Genomic DNA, 21802 nt, shown 5'->3' with positions numbered 1-21802 from the left:
GATCCGGCGTAACTTAATTTTTTCCATTTAAGTTACACTGCCTTAAAATTTCTACCTAAGTGCCCGATCCACAAAGCACTTACCTAGAAATTTTTGGCTGTGTAACTTAAATTCCGCCGGCGCAAGGCGTTCCTATTTTCATGGGGGCGATTCCCATTTAAATTAGGCGCGCTCCCGCGCCGGCCGTACTGCGCATGCTCGTGACGTAATTTTCCCGACGTGCATAGCGTGAAATTACGTTACGCCGAGCTTTGTGGATTGCGAAGGGTCAATAAAGTTGCGTCGGGAAAAAAAAAAGATACGTCGCTGGACAGAAGGGTCTGTTTTTACAAGGTGTAAACAGTTTACACTTTGTAAAAGCAGCCCTAATTTTGCGTTTGCAAACTAAAACTTACGGAGAAAAAACGAAGCTGAAAAGCTTTGTGGATCTCCGTAAGTGCTAATTTGCATACCCGAGGCGGCATTTCGACACAAAATGCCCCCAGCGACGGATGCCGTACTGCATCCTAAGATCCAGCAGTGTAAGTCCCTTACACATGCCGGATCTTCTGCCTAACTATGGAAAACTGATTCTGTGGATCAGTTCCATAGTTAGAAACAGGGATACGACGGCGTAACAGCAGTTACGCCGGCGTATCCCTTTTGAGGATCTGGCCCTATATGTTTCCTTTACAGGGTAGTTAGCAGTGACGGGGGACAGGGGCGCCTGGTCCCTAATCTACATGCAGGGCACCGAACGCATGGATTCTAATGTTTTTCTTTTTTTTTTCAAAGCACATGATGTCCAGATGACATCTTGCAGATCATAGAAAACGTTAATCCAAACTTGTGCACAGTGTAAATCATAACAATAAAGAAATATAAAAAGAAAAGAGGGGCTGTCAAGGATGACTGATGTCCTGTACACACGATCGGAATTTCTGATCGGATAAAATCCGATGGAAATTGCCATTTTTTTCCATCCATGTTCTATTTCTAAACTCCGACGGAAAAAATCCGATGGGGCCCACATACGGTCAGACTATCCGATGAAAAAAATCCGTCTGACTTTTTTCTTTGAAAATTCCGATCGTGTGTACAAGGCATAACAGGTGTATATCCAAAACTGTAAAATTCTCATCTTTTATTACATAATCATTAAAAATATCTAACAAAATTGTATAAAAGAGTACAATAAAAACAAATCAATGGATGCTTGATCCTTGGATGTCTACTCGTTTTGTGGAATATCCACTTCTTCATGACTAGTTCCTCTACCAAAATGAGCACTTATCCCTTGCAGTGCAGAGGAAGGGCCTACCACAAGGGTTAACTGTTAATTCCCCTGGAGTTCCTTTTCATTGATTTGATAATGAAAGTTATTTATTAAGCATTAAAATTATACAGTTCCCTAGCACAATTCAGGCGTCCTCTTATTTAGAAACCTAATTGCTGCAATATTTGCATGTTTGTGATGGCTGTAAACAGAGATGACCATTTTGCAGACAACTACAATAGATTTATTAAAATGTTTGTAAAAAATTCTTTTTTTACCCGGTCCAGAGACCGATATAATAAACTCTTTGCTGGTGCAGTGATTCATTTACATAGCAGTGATTTAGAGAGTGTGGTAGCTACTGTACATGTGTAGTGTTCAACATTGTACAATATGTTACACATATGTTGGCAAAATAAGCAAAATTGTTTGATGCGATTAAGCCTAAAAAGCAAACATTTATTTTATTGTAGCCTACCAATTCTTTGATATGATGGTTGTATTTTTTTTCTTTTATTAAAGGCTTTCTTTATTCTATTTTCATCTGGTGACATAGCCATCAAGCCCTCCAGCAGAATATATCAATTTACATGGATAAGACAAACTATTAACCACTGCAAGGGGTGATTAAAGTAGTTGTAAAGGCAGACGTTTTGTTTATCTTAATGCATTCAATGCATTAGACCCCTTTCACACTGGGGCGTTTTTCGGGCGTTTTTTAGGCGCTTTGGCGTTTAAAAAAAGCCTGTAAAGCGCCTGAAAGAAGCCTCATCTGCAATCCCAATGTGAAAGCCCAAGTGCTTTCAGAGTCCTTTCACACTGCCAGCGCCCGAAAAACGCTGGTAAAGCGCTGCTAAGACCCCTTTCACACTGAGGCGCTTTTCAGGCGCTTTGGCGTTAAAAAAAGCTTCCTCAATGGGAAGGGGGCTTTAGGAGCGGTGTATTAACCGCTCCTAAAGCGCTGCAAAGAAGCTGCATGCAGGACTTTTTTTGACGCCCTGCCAGCTCAGCGCCTCAGTGTGAAAGCACTCAGGCTTTCACATTGGGATTGCAGATGCAGCTTCTTTCAGGCGCTTTTTTTTAACGCTAAGACCATTTTCACACTGGGGTGTTTTTCAGGCGCTTTAGTGTGAAAGCACTCGAGCTTTCACATTGGGATTGCAGATGCAGCTTCTTTCAGGCGTTTTACAGGCGCTTTTTTTAACGCTAAAGCGCTTGAAAAATGCCCCAGTGTGAAAGGGCCCTTAAGATAAAAAGCCTTCTGTGTGTAGCAGTCCCCCTCAGTCCCCCTAATACATAAGCTGGACCTCTGTCCAGCGATGTCCACAAGTGTTTCTCGGCCATCCTGGACTCTCCCTCCTGATTGGCTGAAACACAGCAGTGGCACCATTGGCTCCCTCTGCTGTCAATCAAAGTTAGTTAGCCAATCAGGAAAGGGGGGGCAACCACAGATCCATGTCTGAATGGACACACAGAGCTGCAGCTTGGCTTGGGTGCCCCCATAGCAAGCTGCTTTCTGTGTAGGCACACAATAGGAGGAAGGGGCCAGGAGCACCGAAGCAGCACCCAAGAAGAAGATGATCCATTCTGCTCTGTGCAAATCCACTGCACAGAGGAGGTAAGTGTAACATGTTTGTTATTTTTATAGAAAAAAAAACAAGATTTTACAATCACTTTAAAATGATTTATTCATGCAAAAACTTGACCCCCCCCCCCAAAAAAAAACTGCTACTGTAACTGATTATAAAAGTGTAAGCTGGAGTTTGGCTTCAATTTGTTTAGTTTATTTAACTACTTCGAGCCGGGGCCATAGGCAAATGACGGCCACAAGGTGGCTCTCTCTATTGACGTACTCGGCTCCTCCGGCCACTGGGGGGCGTCACTGGGTTGCCAAAGCGCATGCCTGGCGGCCGCGATGTCCGCCAGGCACCCGCGATCAGCCATTACACAGACATGGACGTGGATCTGTGTTTGTAAACACACAGATCCACGTCCTGTCAGGGAGAGGAGACCGATGCTGTGTCCCTTGTACATAGGGACACAGATCGGTCACCTCCCCTAGTCAGTCCCCTTCCCCCACAGTTAGAATCACTAGTAGGGAACACATTTAACCCCTTCCTCGCCCCCCAGTGTTAACCCCTTCCCTGCCAGTCACATTTATACAGTAATCAGTGCATATTTATAGCACTGATCGCTGTATAAATGTGAATGGTCCCAAAAATGTGTCAAAAGTGTCCGATGTGTCGGCCATAATGTCGCAGTCACAATAAAAATTGCAGATCACTGCCATTACTAGTAAAAAAAAAAAATAATACAAAAAATTTCATAATTCTGTCCCCTATTTTGTAGGCACTATAACTTTTGCACAAACCAATCGCTATACGCTTATTGCGATATTTTTTTTATCAAAAATATGTAGAAGAATACGTATCGGCCTAAACTGAGAAAAAAAAATGGGATATTTATTATATTTTTTTATTAACAAAAAGTAAAAAATATTGTGGTTTTTTTTTCAAAATTGTCGCTCTTTTTATGTTTATAGCGCAAAAAAATAAAAAACTGCAGAGGTGATCACATACCACCAAAAGAAAGCTCTATTTGTGGGGGAAAAAGGACGTCAATTTTGTTTGGGAGCCACGTCGCACGACCGCGCAATTGTCGGTTAAAGCGACGCAGTGCTGAAAGCTGAAATTTCGCCTGGGCAGGAAGGGGGTATATGTGCCCAGTAAGCAAGTGGTTAAATCTGCTCATTCATCCAGGGTGTCTCACTAATACAGGAGATGTGTTACTGGCTAAATCACCAGGTGAAAACAGAGGGGAAAAAAGCAGAAGAAAACAAAACTGATGCAGCCACCACATCTAATGATTAGTAAGCTGCAATATAAGACATTTTTGATTTATGGGTTTCATATCGTTGTAAGAGCAGTAGCATGCTTACTAGCAATATGTTTGACCTTTCCGAAATGTTTACAACACTGTTATTTCAGGCTAAACTCAGAGCAGATATAAACACCAAAGTAATTCAGTTATTTATTAAAAAATCACTGACAGAATGTTGAATACAAATAGTTCAAGCTTCTGACATTCACACCTAGGCGATTTGAATCGCAGGCGGGATTGCCGCGATTCTGCCCACGATGCCAAATCACAGTAAAACGCAGGACACATTTGCGGTCACATTACTTCTTAGTGACACACCAATCGCGGTGCGATTTTGCTGTGATAAATCACGCTGCAATTGCGGCAAAATTGCAACGCGCAAAGCTTGTCGCTTCAAAAGGAGCAGGAGCTTCTTTTGGGTGACAGTACGATTTATCGTGTGACAATTGCGGCAAAATCGTACCACGATTGGGGTGCTATTAAGAAGTAATGGCATCGCAAATGTGTCCCACATTTTTCCACAATTTGGAATCGCAGCGATTTTGCCCGTGATTTTAATCGCCTAGGTGTGAATGGAGCCTTATAGTCAATCTTCTCTGTCACATGCACATCTGATGACAAAGAACATGCTGATAAAAGGAGACATAAGATGAGTAAAATAGTTCATAAAAATGTATTCCAAGGGCCAGATTCACGTACTTGCGCTGCGGCGTAACGTATGTCATTTACATTACACCGCCGCAAGTTTTAAGCGTAAGTGCTTGATTCACAAAGCACTTGCCTGTAAACTTGCGGTGGCGTAACGTAAATCCGTCCGGCGCAAGCCCGCCTAATTCAAATGGGGCGTGTACCATTTAAATTAGGCACGTTCCCGCGCCGAATGTTCTGCGCATGCTCCGTTAGGAAATTTCCCGCCGTGCTTTGCGCGAAATTACGGCGCCCCGACGTGTTTTTTGAATGGCGACATGCGTTACGTCCTTTCGTATTCCCAGACGTCTTCCGCAAAAAAAAAAAAAAATTGACGCGGGAACGACGGCCATACTTTAACATGGGCTGTCTAATATTACACCACCTAAATAGCAAGTGCAACTTTACGACGGGAAAAACCGACTGGTGACGACATAAGAGAATGCGACGAACGCGCGTACCTTCGTGGATCGCCGTAAACAGCTAATTTGCATACCCGACGCGGAAAACGACGCAAGCTGCACCCAGCGGTCGCCGAAGTATTGCATCCTAAGATCCGAAGGCGTACGAAGCCGTACGCCTGTCGGATCTTAGCCAAATGCCGTCGTATCTTTGTTTGTGAATTACAAATAAAGATACGACGCGGCAAATTTGAAAGTACGCCGGAGTATCAGTAGATACTCCGGCGTACTTTTTCTGTGAATCTGGCCCCAACTGTTTATTTATGTGCCTGGAGCTCAGCATCACTTAGTACATGCATACACTTTGAGCGTAATTCGTTTTTATTTTTGTGTTCATGTACTGTATATCAATGCTGAACTTCAATAGTAAACATTTGTTTTGATTTTGTATCAAATACAATTAAAAACAACTATTCAAGTCTGAATTTGGAACATTGAAAAAAGCTGAGTTTTTTATTACGTGATTTATGCAACATTTATACAGGTTTGATAAATATGAACTTCTTCTAGCTACTGTAACTGTAGTAAAAGCTATTTTCACATTAAATGTTATTGCACTGGTGTGACTTAACATATATGTTTTTATGCAGATTTGAGAATTTCTGTTACAAGCTTTGTCCAGATAAAACATACAGCAGAGATGCAATAATGAGCTGCATTTCATGTGCGACATCATGTTTGAGCTGCACTGAAGATGAGTGTCTGTATTGTGATGAAGGCTTCTTTCTGAAAGGTAGGTGGGCCATCAGACCCTTCGGGCCTTGGTCTGCATCTAGTTCCATTAACAGAAAATATGAAATTAGACTGTACATTCCAGGCTACATAGTTGACACTCTTTTTCTTTATTTTTTTTAACACCTATTTCCATTCAAATCAATGCTTTCACACTGGGGCGGTGCGGTGAAAAAACTCCTGCAAGCAGCATCTTTGGCCAGTCAAGTTCCTGCACCTCAAACTTGCTCATCCATGTCTTTATGGACCTTGCTTTGTGCGCTGGTGCGCAGTCATGTTGGAACAGGAAGGGGCCATCCCCAACCTGTTCCTACAATGTTGGGAGCATAAAATTGTCCAAAATGTTTTGGAATGCTGACACCTTAAGAGTTCCCTTCACTGGAACTAAGAGACCAAGCCCAACCCCTGAAAACAACCCCACACCATAATCCCCCTCTACCAAATGATTTGGACCAGTGCACATAGCAATGTCCATAAAGACATGGATGAGCGAGTTTGAGGTGGAGGAACTTGACTGGCCTACACAGAGTCCTGACCTCAACCTGATAGAACACCTTGGGATGAATTAGATTGGAGACTGCGAGCCAGACCTGCTCGCCCATATCAGTGCCTGACCTCACCCATGCGCTTCTAAAGCAATGGTCAAACATTTCCATAGACACACTCCTAAACCTTGTAGACAGCCTTCCCAGAAGTGTTGAAGCTTTTATAGCTGCAAAGGGTGGGCAGACTCAATATTGAACCCTATGGACTAAGACTGGAATGCCATTAAAGTTCATGTGCGTGTAAAGAAAGGCACCCAAATACTTTTAGTAATATAGGGCCAGATCCACAGAGCAAGTACGCCGGCGTATCTACTGATACGCCGGCATACTTTCAAATTTCCCGCGTCGTATCTTTAGTTTGAATCCTCAAACCAAGATACGACGGCTTCTGGGTTCGATCCGTCAGGCGTACGGCTTCGTACACCTTCGGATCGTAGGTGCAATACTTTTGCGCCCGCTGGGTGGAGTTCACATCGTTTTCCGCGTCGGGTATGCAAATTAGCGATTTACGACGATCCACGAACGTACGCGCGGCTGTCGCATTTTCTAACGTCGTCTGTAGTCGGCTTTTTCCGGCGTATAGTTAAAGCTGGTATTTTGCGGCGTATAGACAGACTTGCCATGTTAAGTATGGCCGTCGTTCCCGCGTCGAAATTTGAATTTTTTTTTTTTTGCGTAAGCCGTCCGTGAATAGGGATGGACGTAACTCACGTCGAAGTTCAGAAAAATGACGTTGTTGCGACGTCATTTCGCGCAAAAACACAGCGGGAAATTTCTGGACGACGCATGCACAGTTCATTCGGCGCGGGGATCATTTAAATGAAACCCGCCTAATTTGAAATCCGCTGCCAGAATTACACTACGCCGCCGTAACTTACGGCGCGAACTCGCTGAGGATTCTAATATACGCCAGGTAAGGTACGGCGGCGTAGTGTATCTCTGATACGCTGCGCCGATCCAAATGTATGTGGATCTGGCCCATAGTGTATGCATAAATTAAAAACAAATTATAATATAACTTATTTAATATCCACTATTTTTAAAAGTTAATCAAATTAAGATGCTACTAAACACTGCACAAACATGTAAAGTGTTTTAGAAAGTAATACTTGGTATTGCAGTTTATCTTTCTTTCATTGAATTAAATGTGTTTTGTCCACTATTGATTAATCAGTCAATGATTCATTATTATCTGTTGTTAAAATCTAATGTGCAATTAAAGGTAAGTGACTGCACTCTCACTACTTCTAAAAAGTAACATGTGAGTATAGGAAAAATTGATTAGGGAAAAATGTAATATTTCCAGTGGTTAGCACTGCTGCATTTTAGCACTAGGATTCTCGGTTTAAATCCCAACCAGAAAACAACCTGCATGGCGTTTGTGTGTTCCCCCTGTGCTTGTTTGTGTTTCCTCCCACACTCCAAAGCCACGCTGGTAGGTTAATTGGCTCCTGTCTAAACTAGCCCCAGTATGTGTGCATGTATGTAAGATAGGGACCTTAGATTGTAAGCTCCTTGAGGATGGAGGCTTATGTGAATGTACAATATGTAAACCACTGCACAAATTGTCAGCACTACAAAAATGCCTGTAATAAATACCTGCACTTCATACCTTGCATATATATTATATATTGCATGTATTTCGTTGTAGATGGGTCGTGTGTAAGGGACTGCGGCCAAGGCTTCTACACTGATGAAATAAACAGAGAGTGTGACACTTGCTACAGAACATGTGAATCTTGTACTGGACCAGACTATGATGAGTGTGTAACTTGCAAAGCTGATTTTCAGTGGATAAACGACAAATGTGTGAATCCATCTACCAAAGAGCCACCGCCAGGGACATATTGGGATGGTATGTCACAAAAATGTGTTCATATATGTTGTGCTATGCATTCTTAGATCATATTCCAAAATAAGTAATTGGGCACTCTTCCACTTTACTAATCATATGCAACGCCAGTTATGCTGGCACTTTTTTTTTTTTCGTAGCTCATTATGAAATACTTACCCTAGAAGTAGGCTTCGTTATCTCACCCGGTCCACGCCGAGGCAGCTGACAATTTGACTCGGCGTGTCTTCCTGGAATCGCGGCTCTATCGCTGTGAGTGGCTGGAGCATGCGCCGCTGCAGTCAGCGGCTCATTGCAAGGGGAATATCTCCTAAACCATACAGGTTTAAGAGATATTCTTTTTACCTACAGGTAAGCCTTATTATAGGCTTACCTGTAGGTAAAAGTTATAAAAATGACTATACAACCACTTTAAACTAACTTAACAAGACGGCATAAAAAAAAAATTCTGACATGACACAAGACAGCATATTGACCAAGTACAACTGTATTGTTTACCATTATGTCGCGTACACACCATCGTTTTTCCTGACGTTCAAAAACCCATCGTTTTTCACAACGTGATTCCTCTCCAGCCTGACTTGCATACACTTGATTCTGAGCATGCGTGTTTTTTTTCCCCTCGGAAAAGCATATACGCTTTTTTTTGGCGACGAGAAAAAGACTGACGGGAAAGATGACGAGAAAAAAGAGGGCTGGTTTTAATTTTTTGAGAAAACTGCTAGGGAGCATACACATGACCGGTTTTCTCGACCAATATAAAAAATGGCAGTTTTCTCATCGTGAAAAACGGTCATGTGTACAAGGCATGAAGATTACACAAATTACTATAAATTACTGGTAAAACATTTCTATACGCATCAGTACCTACAAAAATTACTAAGGCCCCTTTCACACTTGTGCGACTTCAAAGTCGCGCGATTTTACCGCAAATTTGCCACAAGACAGTTAATATGACTGTGGATCCGACTTTGCCCCACAACTTGAAGTACGACTTCAATGAGCAGGGACACGACTTTGATCCCCCAATAATTAAGGGGAACGCCACGCCAATTTTTTTTTTTAATTCCTCCAGGTGAATGGGTAGGGGTACGATGTACCCCTATACTCATTCACATAGGGTGGGGGGCCGGGATCTGGGGGGCCCCTTATTAAAGGGGGCTCCCAGATTCCGATAAGCCCCCCACCCGCAGACCCCGACAACCAACGGCCAGGGTTGTCGGGAAGGGGCCCTTGTCCTCATCAACATGGGGGCAAGGTGCTTTGGGGTGGGGGCCCCCCCTGCCCCAAAGCACCCACTCCCCATGTTGAGGGCATGCAGGCCTGGTACGGCTCAGGAGGGGGGGCGCTCTCATGCCAAAGTTGGATCTGTTAATACGGAATCCGACTTCAGAAAAAAAGTAATGCAGGAACTACTTTGAAGTCGGCATGACTTAAAGTCGTGCCAGTATGAATGGTAGTCATTGAAAATCATGAAGAATGACTTGTCATACGATTTTGCCGTCCAAAATCGTGCTACAAGTCGTATACGTGTGAAACGGGACTTAATGTGCTTCAGCACATAGATTTTTTTTTAAATGGGAGGCCATAGTTTTACTTTAAACAGTAACTCCACTTTTGTTGAGATGAAAACATTCCCCTCTGGGTGATTTATGTATTTTGCAAGGATTTTAGCAAACTTTGTTGAGATTTCTACCGTTTTTTATTCTGAAAAAGTATCAGAAAATATATATATATATTTTTTTAGGAATATGGATTTTCTTGGTACCACCATAGACATCACATACAACGTTTCTTGTTAAGAGCGTACATCATTTTATTACAGAAAATACTTTAAAAAAATCCAAGGCTTAGAATATTACAAATGCGGATGCTAATACAAGAGCATAGCTTCCAGCAGCTTGAAACACAGTTTCTATGTTTTAACATAGAGCCAAGATTAGAAATATATCACAGGTATTTATTTAACAACAAAGCAGGGGAACATGCTTCCAACTTGTATTTCTCAACACGTTTCACAGTAATATGCCTCTTCTTTAGGATGTTGGAGAGCAGAGAGTATCTACAATAAAAAGAACACTGGATAATATATATAATAACAACATATAAACCATAAACAAGAATATAACATATGTTCCGGACTGCCAGAAGAGGGGTCCTAAATCTTACCCAGGGGTGACAGACAGGTTAGACCAAAAGTGCGGAAAAAAGGGGGCCCCCCGTCAGACATGGCAGTGTTAATGCTGGATTCACACCTATGCATTTTTAGTGCTTTTTGCATTTTGCAGATTTGCTCTTCAGAAAGTGTTCCATAGGAAACCATAATATGGACTGTAGTGCAAATCTGCAAAATGCAAACAAGCACTAAAACTGCATAGGTGTGAATCCAGCCTAATGCCTTTAGGATCGGAATTTCCAATGGGATAAAATCCGATGGAATTATCCATCAGAATTCCGTTCAAGCTGTCTTGCATACACACTGTCAGACCAAATTCCGACCGTCCCAAACGCAGTGACATACAACACTACCACGAGCCGAGAAAAAATAAGTTCAATGCTTCCGAGCATGCGTCGACTTGATTCTGTGCATGCGAGTTCCACACAGATGATCGGAATTTCCGATATGATTTTTTTCCATCGTAAAAAAAATAAAACATGTTATTTCTAAACTCTGATGGAAAAACTTTGACTGACTTTTTTCATCGGAAATTCCGATCGTGTGTACAAGGCATAAGAGTGTAGGAACTATGGGATTGTACAAAAATAACAAGATGTAGGAAATTTTAAAACGGGTGTGCAATCAGTCACTGCACACTCAAAATAGGTAAAATAGGTAAATCTACAAGACACAAGTTGAGTTGTCAAATGAATAAATGGTTTATAATGCAGCAGGGAAAAAACTAATAAAGAAGACAGCCACTTTAATCACAAATGTTCAAAGGATGCAGCGTGCAGATACAGCAAGTCATAGCATATTGGTTCAAACAGGCCTCAAAATCTGTAAAAATAAAGCAAGGGGAAAAAAAGGTAAATAAATTCCTGTATTTAGCAAAGCTGGTAGAAAATATTTGTATCAAAAACGGCTGCAAAATATCGCCTTGCCACCATGTGCTGCATAAAGCCTTACCATAGCATACAATCCCACCAAGCAAATGTCCACCACCTTGCCATTTTTTACAGATGAGGCCTTTTTGACCCAATATGCCATGACTTGCTGTATCCGCATATTATCTGTGTGCTTTTTATTGTGGATACCCTCTGCTCCCCAACCTCCTGAAGAAGCTGTATATTAACATGAAACATGTTGAGAAATACCGGCTGCACGCGTTGTGCCCTGCGTTGTTGTTACATAAAAACTTGTTTTTTTAACAGAGAAGTTGTATGTGATGTCAATAAAATCTATATTCCTCAAAAAATTTCTATATTTTCTGAAAGATTTTAGGATGCGGTATCTTTGTTTTTTCAGCTGGGACTGGTTTAACTCTTAGGTCTCATTCACACTTAGGGCCGTTCGGGTCCGTCTGTCACGGACCTGAACGGCCGCTCCATGCATCGCTATAGATCAACGGATGTCAGCGGAGACATGTCCGCTGACATCCGACCCGACCCGCTAAAACAGACGTATGGGGGCCACGTCCCCATCCATCCATGCGGATCGGATCGGGTAAGATCTGATGAAAACGAAGGACTCAGCGATGCCCGACAAGCCCCCCCCCCCCCCCGCTCAGTGAGCAGAGAGGAGCTTGTCATCCGTCAGCTCAGCGGAGATCTACGGACTGATCTCCTGCTGAGCCGACAGGAGCAGGCGGACTCCATAGCGACGGAGTCCGCCAAGTGTGAATGATGCCTTACATTCCAAAGAAATAGCTGTTGATTTGTCTTTGCTCATATGCAAAGTAAATGTGAATTTGAATGAATTATTTCATTATTGATAAGCTGCTGAACTTGTAGGGCAGGGATCCTCAAACTATGGCCCTCCAGCTGTTGCGGAACTACAAGTCCCATGAGGCATTGTAAAACTCTGACATTCACAGACATGACTAGGCATGATGGGAATTGAAGTTTCTGAACAACTGGAGGGCCATAGTTTGAAGACCCCTGTTGTAGGGTTCCAATGAGGATCTGAATCACTTTAGACGTGATGAGCCTTTTAGGAGTACAGTAAAACCTTGGTTTGAGAGCGTTTTGCAAAACAAGCAACATTTTTTAATACGTTTTGACTTGATATACAAGCGATGTCTTGATATACAAGTAGCGTCATGTCACAATTGAGTATAAAAGAGAAGAGAGACGCCTCTAAGTGTAGCAATATGGTTACATTTAATGAAGGTACAACATTTAGCAACTTATTGCTACACTTAGAAGGGTCTCACTTCTCTCTAATACTCTGTAGCTCCTGCTGGATTTTGCTTCTAATCTCCTTGTGGAGGCTTCCATTTGTGGATGGACATTTTATGACTAACTAACCTGTCCTATTGCTATAATCTTTATATATGGACTATAAACTGAAAGACCTATGAATAAATGGCTGTGGGAGGAATCATCTGAGTTTCCATTTTTTATTATGGGGAAATTTGGTTTGATATACAAGTGCTTTGTATTACAAGCATGTTTCAGGAACGACTTATGCTGGTAATCCAAGGTTTTACTGTATCTCTTCAAAAAATTAAAATGTTGCTGCAGAGGATGCCCAAAATCATATTTGTATCTTACTGCAGACTTTTGGAAAAATCAGTAAGCTAATCACACAAGCAGGAAATTATATTTCTGTGGGGTGTTCTGTACACCTACTGGGTACAGAACACCTCCAGGTTTCCATATTGCATTGCATTTTACAGAAAATTACAGCATTCCTGGCTGAAAAGCAAAGGTCATTTTTTTATAATGTTATATTACAATACGACTTGTGTTGCAATCGTATAATTTTTTATTTATTTTTTGCTATTCTTTTACTTATGAAAGTGAAGTTACCTTTTAAAGGTTGAAGAACTCTGAGCATTATAGTTACTTACGTACTTTAAAATACTTGTCTTCACCTTGACTGGAAGCATATTTTCTATTAAAATGGATCAAAAAAAAAAAGAATGTGTTTATTATTATTTCACATTCCTATAAAGTGATCCTTCTATTTTGCATTGTTATACCTATAATTACTCATAAAATGCCACTAGCTGTGTTAGGTATTTAAAAATATGATCCTACTTAACATTCAATGCAGCAATGATCCAAGAGACAATAAAACACTTAATCTCTGTTATGTTTTTATACACAACAAAAAAATAGCAGTATCTCAAAAATAGAAAAAACACCTTGTCAATAAAAGAAATTTACATCTTCACAGATACAACTCACAAAATAATATTTTCAAATAATCTGGACCCCTGAGAACCCTGAGAGGTCTTAAAAGCTCACATACATTTCCATCTCTAAAATTCATGTTCCATCACCATTATCATTTTCTGCAGCAGTGCCTCCTCTTGGGATAACTTGTTTCAATGTGTCAGACTCAGTTGCTAGAAACACTAATGCTGTTTAACCCATTGTACGTCACTTTTCAACATGGAATCCCCTTTGGTGTCCATGGATATATTGAAATGTTAGATAGATCTTAAATTGTTTCAACGTTGGTTTTACAAAGAACTAGCCTTGTATCATCGTAGCTCTAAAGTCTTTGTATACTAAGTCCCCAACCCTAAATCCCATGTTATAGTAAAAGTAGCCACCTCCTCTATATATTAAAAAAAAATTCCAGTACTAATTATGGAATAAAACAAATGCTAATGTTAATACGAGCAACTGAAAATGTTGTTTATCTGAATAGTGCGCATACAGTATAACCATGCCAGTAACAAAAGGAAAATAAACAAATATGAAAGGGTTTAATAGCAGTGCATTATTAACCAAGTGTAACTTAATGGAAATTTCAGGATTTGCATATTGACTCAACCGCCTGTATCTCTGGACTTGCTTATCATTTTGATGTGCAAATTTTCTACAGAAGATGACTTTAATTACCGTATTTTCCGGAGTATAAGACGACTTTCTGGATGCAAAAAAATGCATCCAAAGTCGGGGGTCGTCTTATACGCCGGGTACGGTCTCCGTGCTGCGAGTGTCAATGATTTAAAAGCCGCTCCTTCTCCTCAGAGTGTTCTGTGATAGGCGGAACACAAATCTTCCCAGCAGCGCCTCTGTTCTGTGTTCCTCCTATCACAGATGCCTTCTCATCCTCGGACGAGATGAGAAGACATCCGTGATAGGCGGAACACAGAACAGAGGCGCTGCTGGGAAGATTTGTGTTCCGCCTAACACAGGACAGTCTGAGGAGAAGGCGCGTCTTTTAAATCATTGACGCTCACAGCACGGAGACTGTCACCGCACCGCACCGCCTGAAGTTTATTCAGAAAAAAAGTGAGTGATTGCACTGTTTGCAGTGATTGCACTGGGGGGCAAGTTCAGGCACAGTGGGGGCAAGCTCAGGCACAGAGTGGGGCAAGCTCAGGCACAGAGAGGGGGCAAGTGATGGCAGAGAGAGGGGGCAAGTGATGGTACAGTGAGGGGCAAGTGATGGCACAGTGAGGAATGTAATGTAATGGCACAGTGAGATTTGAAAAAGCCTGTTTCTGTCAGCGGTTCTGGCTACCCCTCAGCTTCCAGAAAGACTAGTAGGAAGGGGGTAGTCTTATACAGTGAGGATATCCCAAAACCAACATTTTTCCTGGAAAATTAGGGGGTTGTCTTATACGCCAAGTCGTCTTATACGCCGGAAAATACGGTATGCTTATCATATAATTAAAATACTGTAGTATTGGTGTTTATAACATTTTGGAGTCTTGGCTAGTTACACAGTAGAATAAAGACACAAGGTCCTCTAGCTTTTATAGAGGGTATAAGAAGTGTAAATGCAGATGTTTAAAGAAATTCATATCATTTTAGCGATGCATGTTTTTCTCCGTATGCATTGCTTAAAGAGAAACTTCACCTTCTCCTGCTCTAATTTTATTGTAGGTCTCCAATTACAGAGTAACGCGGTTAACGAGCGTTTTGCAATACGAGCATTGTATTTTGAAAAATCCTGACTCGGTTTGCGAATGTTGTCTCGCAAAACGAGCAGGATTCAAGCCAAAGCGGTGTGCAGTACCGCTTTTGGCCTGAGGTTGGGGGGGCGACAGAGCCGAGCGGAGCCGATCGGAGCTGTTTGGAAATGCTTGGAAAACCTTGGAAATACTCTATTCCCAAGCCTTTCCAAGGTTTTCTGACTTAAGCCGAGCTGTCCTCTGGACTTTCGAGGTGTTTCTGAGGCCCCGTACACACGTCCGAGGAACTCGACGTGCCAAACACATCGAGTTCCTCGTCGAGTTCAGTGTTGAAGCCGCCGAGGATCTCGGCGGGCCGACTTTCCTCATTGAACAACGAGGAAATAGAGAACATGTTCTCTATTCGGCCCGACGAGTTCCTCGTCGGCTTCCTCGCTGAAAAGTGTACACACGACCGAGTTTCTCGGCAGAATCCAGCTCCGACCGAGTTTCTGGCTGAATTCTGCCGAGAAACTCGGTCGTGTGTACGGGGCCTGAGGCTCTCCAGCGCCAACCTCCCCACCCGGCCACATGCAGTATTGCATGGCATTTAAGTCAATGCGGAACAAATTATTTTAGTTTCCATTGACTTCTATGGGGAAACTCGCTTTGATATGCATGTACTTTGGATTACGAGCATTCTCCCGGAATGGATTATGCTTGTAATCCAAGGTTCCACTGTACCTTATAGTCTGATTTAACATATTCACCTGCCTAGTAAATGAAGTGTTGTCCTGCTGTTATCTTCCCCTGCCACACACCAGGTCCCATGCCACCATTTTCCTCTCTGAAATCTTCAGGCACCAGCTGTCTCTTCCTAAATCCTGCAGTCAGCCCTCTGATGATGCATTACCAGGCTCACCCTCCTCCAGCCACTGAGTGGAAGCCAAAGCCTCTTGGGGTATTAAATTGGCAAAAAAAAAAAAAGAAAGAAACTGGTTCCCTGCAGGTTTATGCCATAATGCGCTAGTATGCGCCACATACTAGCACATTATGAAAAACGTACCCTTTAAACAAAGCTCTCCAGCAGCACACTGTCACCACTGCTTGGCCTTTCATATAAAGTTTATATACTGTTTTTGTGCGTGTTTGCAAAATTAAAGTTGGCCGGTCCAGATAAAGTCCAAGGCCAAATTTTTGGCCCAGTCCAGCCCTGCAAGGGAGTCATGATCGCTGCTTGGCACTCTGCATTCCACGGCACCCTCTGTATGCCCTGAATGCAGAACGTCAGTGCTAAAGCGCAGGTGACGTCCTTGACTATTGCTGATGTGAATATCCCTAAACCTAGTGCACATTTAGGAGATATTCATTGCACCTACAGGTGAGCCTTATTAAGTTTACCTGTAGGTACAAGTTCACATACAGAGTTAACTACTGCTTTAAGCTAATATTAAACGTTGTACATTCTTTATAGTAGTCGTCATTTTCTTTCTTTTTTTGACACGTAAGATTTTTATTTTGTTTTTCTGCTCGTGGGTTAATACATACAATTTCACATGACATGCGATAGAAAGCATTATATTGTTCTGACACTCACACTGTGCAGATAATGATCATGTAGTTTCAGAAAGATGTGTTTGCATATTCAAGTGAATGAAGGGAGCTATTTACAAAAAAAAGCAGATATAATACTTTTTTATAATCATTTTTCATTCTATATATCTTCAGTAAAAAAAAAAAAAAAACAGGAGAGCTGTCTTATTTTATGAGTGGCGCTAAGCAATTAAACAGCATTCCAGACTTCTGTGTAGTAGGATATCTTACTGCAGGGCACACTTTGTGACGGGAGAACACAAAACACACAAAGATTTTTGATGCATTATTCACAATTTTTTTGGACATTATCTGACTTTTATTGTATATAATGCTGGTGTGTTGGCACTGTTTAGGCATGGATATAAGAATCATGTTTTCCATCTGTGTTCTTACCTGTTTGTATTGTTCTTGGTTTCTTTTCACTCTTCTGTATTCAACATTTCTTCTTTTTTTTTTGTGCTATGAACATTCCTTTGTCTTTGCTTTAGGCACCAATGTACCATCTCCTATGTAGCAGCTGTTCAACCCATACTCACCTTTGCTCCAATAGAGGATCATTCACAGCTTTGTTGTATGGCTCACATATGCTTTGGCTCTTCTATTACACTCTGCATGTGTCTAATAATGGATGAGAATTCTATTACAAATGGCATACATTATATTCACTCAAGAACGTTTTTTTTTCCTTAGCTGTGTAGTTTTGAAGATTTTTAATTAAACTCTAGCCAAATTCTTTTTTTTTTTGTTTGTTTCAGAAGGGTAGAAGAAGTGTTAGAATTTATGTAGGGATAGTATTGTCCCCAATGGGGGGGGGGGGGGGATTTCCCTATTTTTTTTCTTAGGAACATGGGGCCAGATCCTCAAAAGGGATACGCAGGCGTCTGCTGATACGCCTGCGTATCCCTGTTTCTATCTATGCGACTGATCCACAGAATCAGTTACGCATAGATATTCCTAAGATCCGGCAGGTGTAATAGTTTTACACTGTCGGATCTTAGGATGCAGTACCTCGGCCGCCGCTGGGGGCATTTCTCGTCGAAATGCCGCTTCGGGTATGCAAATTAGCACTTACGGAGATCCACAAAGCGGTTTCCCTTCGGGAAGTCTCCGTAAGCTGTTAGTTTGCAAACGCAAAATTAGGGCTGCTTTTACAAAGTGTAAAGTTAGTACACCTTGTAAAAGTATACCCTTCTTTCCCGAGGCGATGTCAAATTTTTTTTTACATTTTTTTTTTTCCCGCCGCATCTTTTTTCTTTCCCGACGCAACTTTTTTTACCTGGCGCGATTCACAAAACTCGGCGAAACGTAATTTCGCGCAATGCATGTCGGGAAAATCGTGTCGGGAGCATGCGCAGTACGTCCGGCGCGGGAGCGCGCCTAATTTAAATGGGACTCGCCCTATTAGATTGGGCACGCCCTGCGCCGGACAGATTTAAGTTACACAGCTGAAAATTTCTAGGTAAGTGCTTTGTGGATCGGGCACTTAGGTAGAAATTTTGCGGCGGTGTAACTTAAATAGGAAGATTTAAGTTAAGCCCGCTGGCTGTGGATCTGGCCCATATTTCTTAACAAAGACACAAGAAAAAGGAAAAACATCTTATTAGCATGGAGAAGAGCTAGAATCTAACTGGACAAAAAAAGTACCGCGCTAAGTGAACAACAATGAAAAGCAGCAACTAAAAAGTGATATACACACAAAATAGACAATGGAAAATAATTTTTTTCCATTCTAGAATCTAACTGGAGCTATCTTTTTATTGCTGTGCCCCCATTTAAGATATCCACTTCCTATCTCAGTGACAAGGTCTTCACTAGGACAGGGTCTCTTTATTGCTGTGCCCCCATTTAAGATATCCACTTCCTATCTCAGTGACAAGGTCTTCATTAGGACAGGGTCTCCATTAGGCACTATTTTATCTCATCATTGGATACTGGTTGTAAAAGGTAAATCGGTTTAATATGGGGCAAGCTGTCTCCCAGGGCAGGGACATGGGGTGGGCAGGAGGGGCCGGCTGCCCCTGGCGCAATGGATTATTGCAGGGATAGAAGGGGCACAGTTTGGCATCTTTGTCCTAGGCACAGGATGACCTTGTCCAGGCACTGTTGTCTCCAGTGGAGCTGACCTCTTCATAAACAAGGTATCCATAAGCTGGAGGGCTCAAATGTTTTTGTACCCCATATATAAAAAGAATGCCACTCTAAAGAAATGAAAGTCCAAAATTGTTTAGGCTTCATTCACACAGGTGTCACGAGGGGGCATAAAAAAAAGCTGGTTGACCCAAGATTTAACATCCCCCAACTGTCCTCCTAAACTGTGCAATGGTGGGCGATGAGGGTAATGCATATAGTTGTGGCCACAAGGCTTTACTTTGCAGCATGGCAAAATGATACAGCATGTCACATTTAGCTGGCAGTAAGGCAACCAAAATCAATACATGCAAGTGAACATGGCAACACTGTAAACGTGAGCCGCACTCTTGGCTCTCAGTTGTGGAGTGGCATTTTAATAGAAAAAATGCTGAAAAAAGGGGCATTCAGGAAGCCAAAGGATCACTTCCTGAATGCCTGGCAGATGTTTCTCTACTGCCCTTTGATAAGCCACCTCACTGACCTCAGGTCACTTTTTAGAGGGGCAGAAGAGTGTGCCACTTGACGATGTTCATTCACAAGACAAACTAAGCATTCCACTAGAACATGAAGGAAAGAGAGATTACTCAACGTAAGAATAGATCTCAGAATGGAGATAATACTTACCCCAATTTAAGGAAAGCTAACAAAAAGTTTAGGAACACTGCACAACCTATTTATCACCAGGCATTGTTTATAAACATCAACATTATTCAATTATTATTTAATCACGTAATGGCTACCTCCATCAGTGTATGCTGGTATGGCACTTTCAATATTGGCGTGATCTTTACTCATACTCCATCTAAATCTTTTACATTTTTGTAGTGGATATGTACAGTACACCCTTATTGGATAACAATCTGGCAACCAGATGGTCCTAGGGCCACATTGTCATCTTTGTTCATTTATGTAAAGTTTTGTTTGGCAAGTCTACACTGGAGCAAAGACAACTATTGTGAAATCATATTCTGGGCATGCATTTGATATTGAGTCCCACGTGGAGCTGGCATGGCAGCACATAATTTTAGCTGGAAATGCTGAACCTGCCAGTGCAAATTCATGAAATATTTTTGATAGTAAAAACAAACTCCTTCATAAAAAAAAAAAATGCAACATCAGTGCAATACTACACAAGGAGAATGGTGTAACTGGTGCTATGCTGCCACCTAGTGTGCAGTCACGAGAGTACAACAGACATAAAAACAGATGTGTAGCACACAGAATAGAAGGAATAATTCAATGCACTGTGGTGGATTTACAAAGGAATAGAGAATGTTTAATTAGGAAAGCGAATATTTAGTTTGAAAAGTGAAGCTGTAATGACTTCTGTTATCATTTGCAAACAAACTCCCTGCTTCTTTCAAATTTGCACTGAAATTTGCATTTACTGATCATCACTTCATCGTATTTTACATTCAGTTTGCAAAATGAACAGTCTCTATTTCTTTAGTAAAGTAACCTCAGTAAGAATAATAGAGCAATTGTATGTCAGTTATGTTTTGGTTTCATAATGAAAATGTATACTATTATGTGACATTTACCTCAATGCACCTCTTAAGCCGTGTACACGCGATCGGATATCTGATGGAATCTAATCCGACCGTGCCAAAACGCGGTGACGTAAAACACTACGACGAGCCCAAAAAAATATGAAGTTCAATGCTTCCGAGCATGCGTCGACTTGATTCTGAGCATGTGTGGAGTTCCACACAGACGGTCGGATTTTTCTATCGTTTTTTTATCCATAGGAAAAATTTAAAACATGTTCTATTTTTTAACATCGATGGAAAAAAAAAACGATGGGGCCCACACACGATCGGTTTGTCCGATGAAAACAGTCTGTTTTCATCGGACAAACCGATCGTGTGTACAGTCCACTACTTTGATATATACTGTATATTGCTATTTGCACTATAAAGTATAAAATAATAATTAAAGGACACCTGTCATAAGATAAGTATGTCAGCTGCCATTGCTGACAACACCAGGACACGTAGACTCAAAGCTACTAAAACTGAAGCATCAATATAACAGCCGAGCACCTAGCATTTTCGGAAGGAGAAGTCAGCAATGACTGCTACATTTTTTCATGACAGGTTTTCAATATTTTGGAATTCACCACTGTAAGAAGTATTCCTATTCTTTAGACTATTGGACTTTTGCTTTGTAAAAAATCTGCAGGGAACTACTGTGCATCGTGCATTTTTTGCTTTTCCTAACTGCAACTCATATACCTCTTATAAATTAAATAAACCCAACTCCACCCTATGTGTCCAATATAAAATGCTAATACTACCACTATTGTATTGTATCACACCCTTGCAGTTAGTAACATATACCTCATATATGTATTTTTTGCTGCTTTTGTCCAAATCAGGAGATTTCCCTTTACCTTCTGTCCTAAAAAAAAATCACAAAAGGAAAATAAATCTGCCCGAGTCCAGGGAAATTTCTCTCTTAAACATTGGAATATTTCCTCCCTATTCGAATGTTTCATTGTTCTACTGAACCATTTTCCCACTCACTTTCTTTTCCAGTGGTAACAGTCTCATAAGAAAAAGACAGCAAAAAAATGACAAGGGTTCTAACGCTTCCCGCACTCATTACAAAACAAAAATAATGCTTTGGCCTTGATTACTTACTTTCTT

At 41.4% G+C, this 21802-nt stretch overlaps 1 protein-coding gene across 1 annotated transcript in view; it reads left to right on the top strand.

Annotated features, from left to right (window-relative positions):
- PCSK5 (proprotein convertase subtilisin/kexin type 5) overlaps nt 1-21802 on the top strand; it is a 508063-nt gene that overhangs the window by 418667 nt on the left and 67594 nt on the right. Inside the window, exons 26-27 of the mRNA XM_040356083.1 lie at nt 5874-6016; nt 8212-8415. Coding sequence (XP_040212017.1) covers nt 5874-6016; nt 8212-8415 — 347 coding nt within the window. The remainder of the gene's footprint in view (nt 1-5873; nt 6017-8211; nt 8416-21802) is intronic.

This window comes from Rana temporaria, chromosome 1 (genome assembly GCF_905171775.1).
Source record: "Rana temporaria chromosome 1, aRanTem1.1, whole genome shotgun sequence".
Classification (NCBI taxonomy): domain Eukaryota; kingdom Metazoa; phylum Chordata; class Amphibia; order Anura; family Ranidae; genus Rana; species Rana temporaria.
The sequence above is the reverse complement of the archived record's forward strand: the minus strand, read 5'-3'. Positions and strand labels throughout refer to the sequence as shown.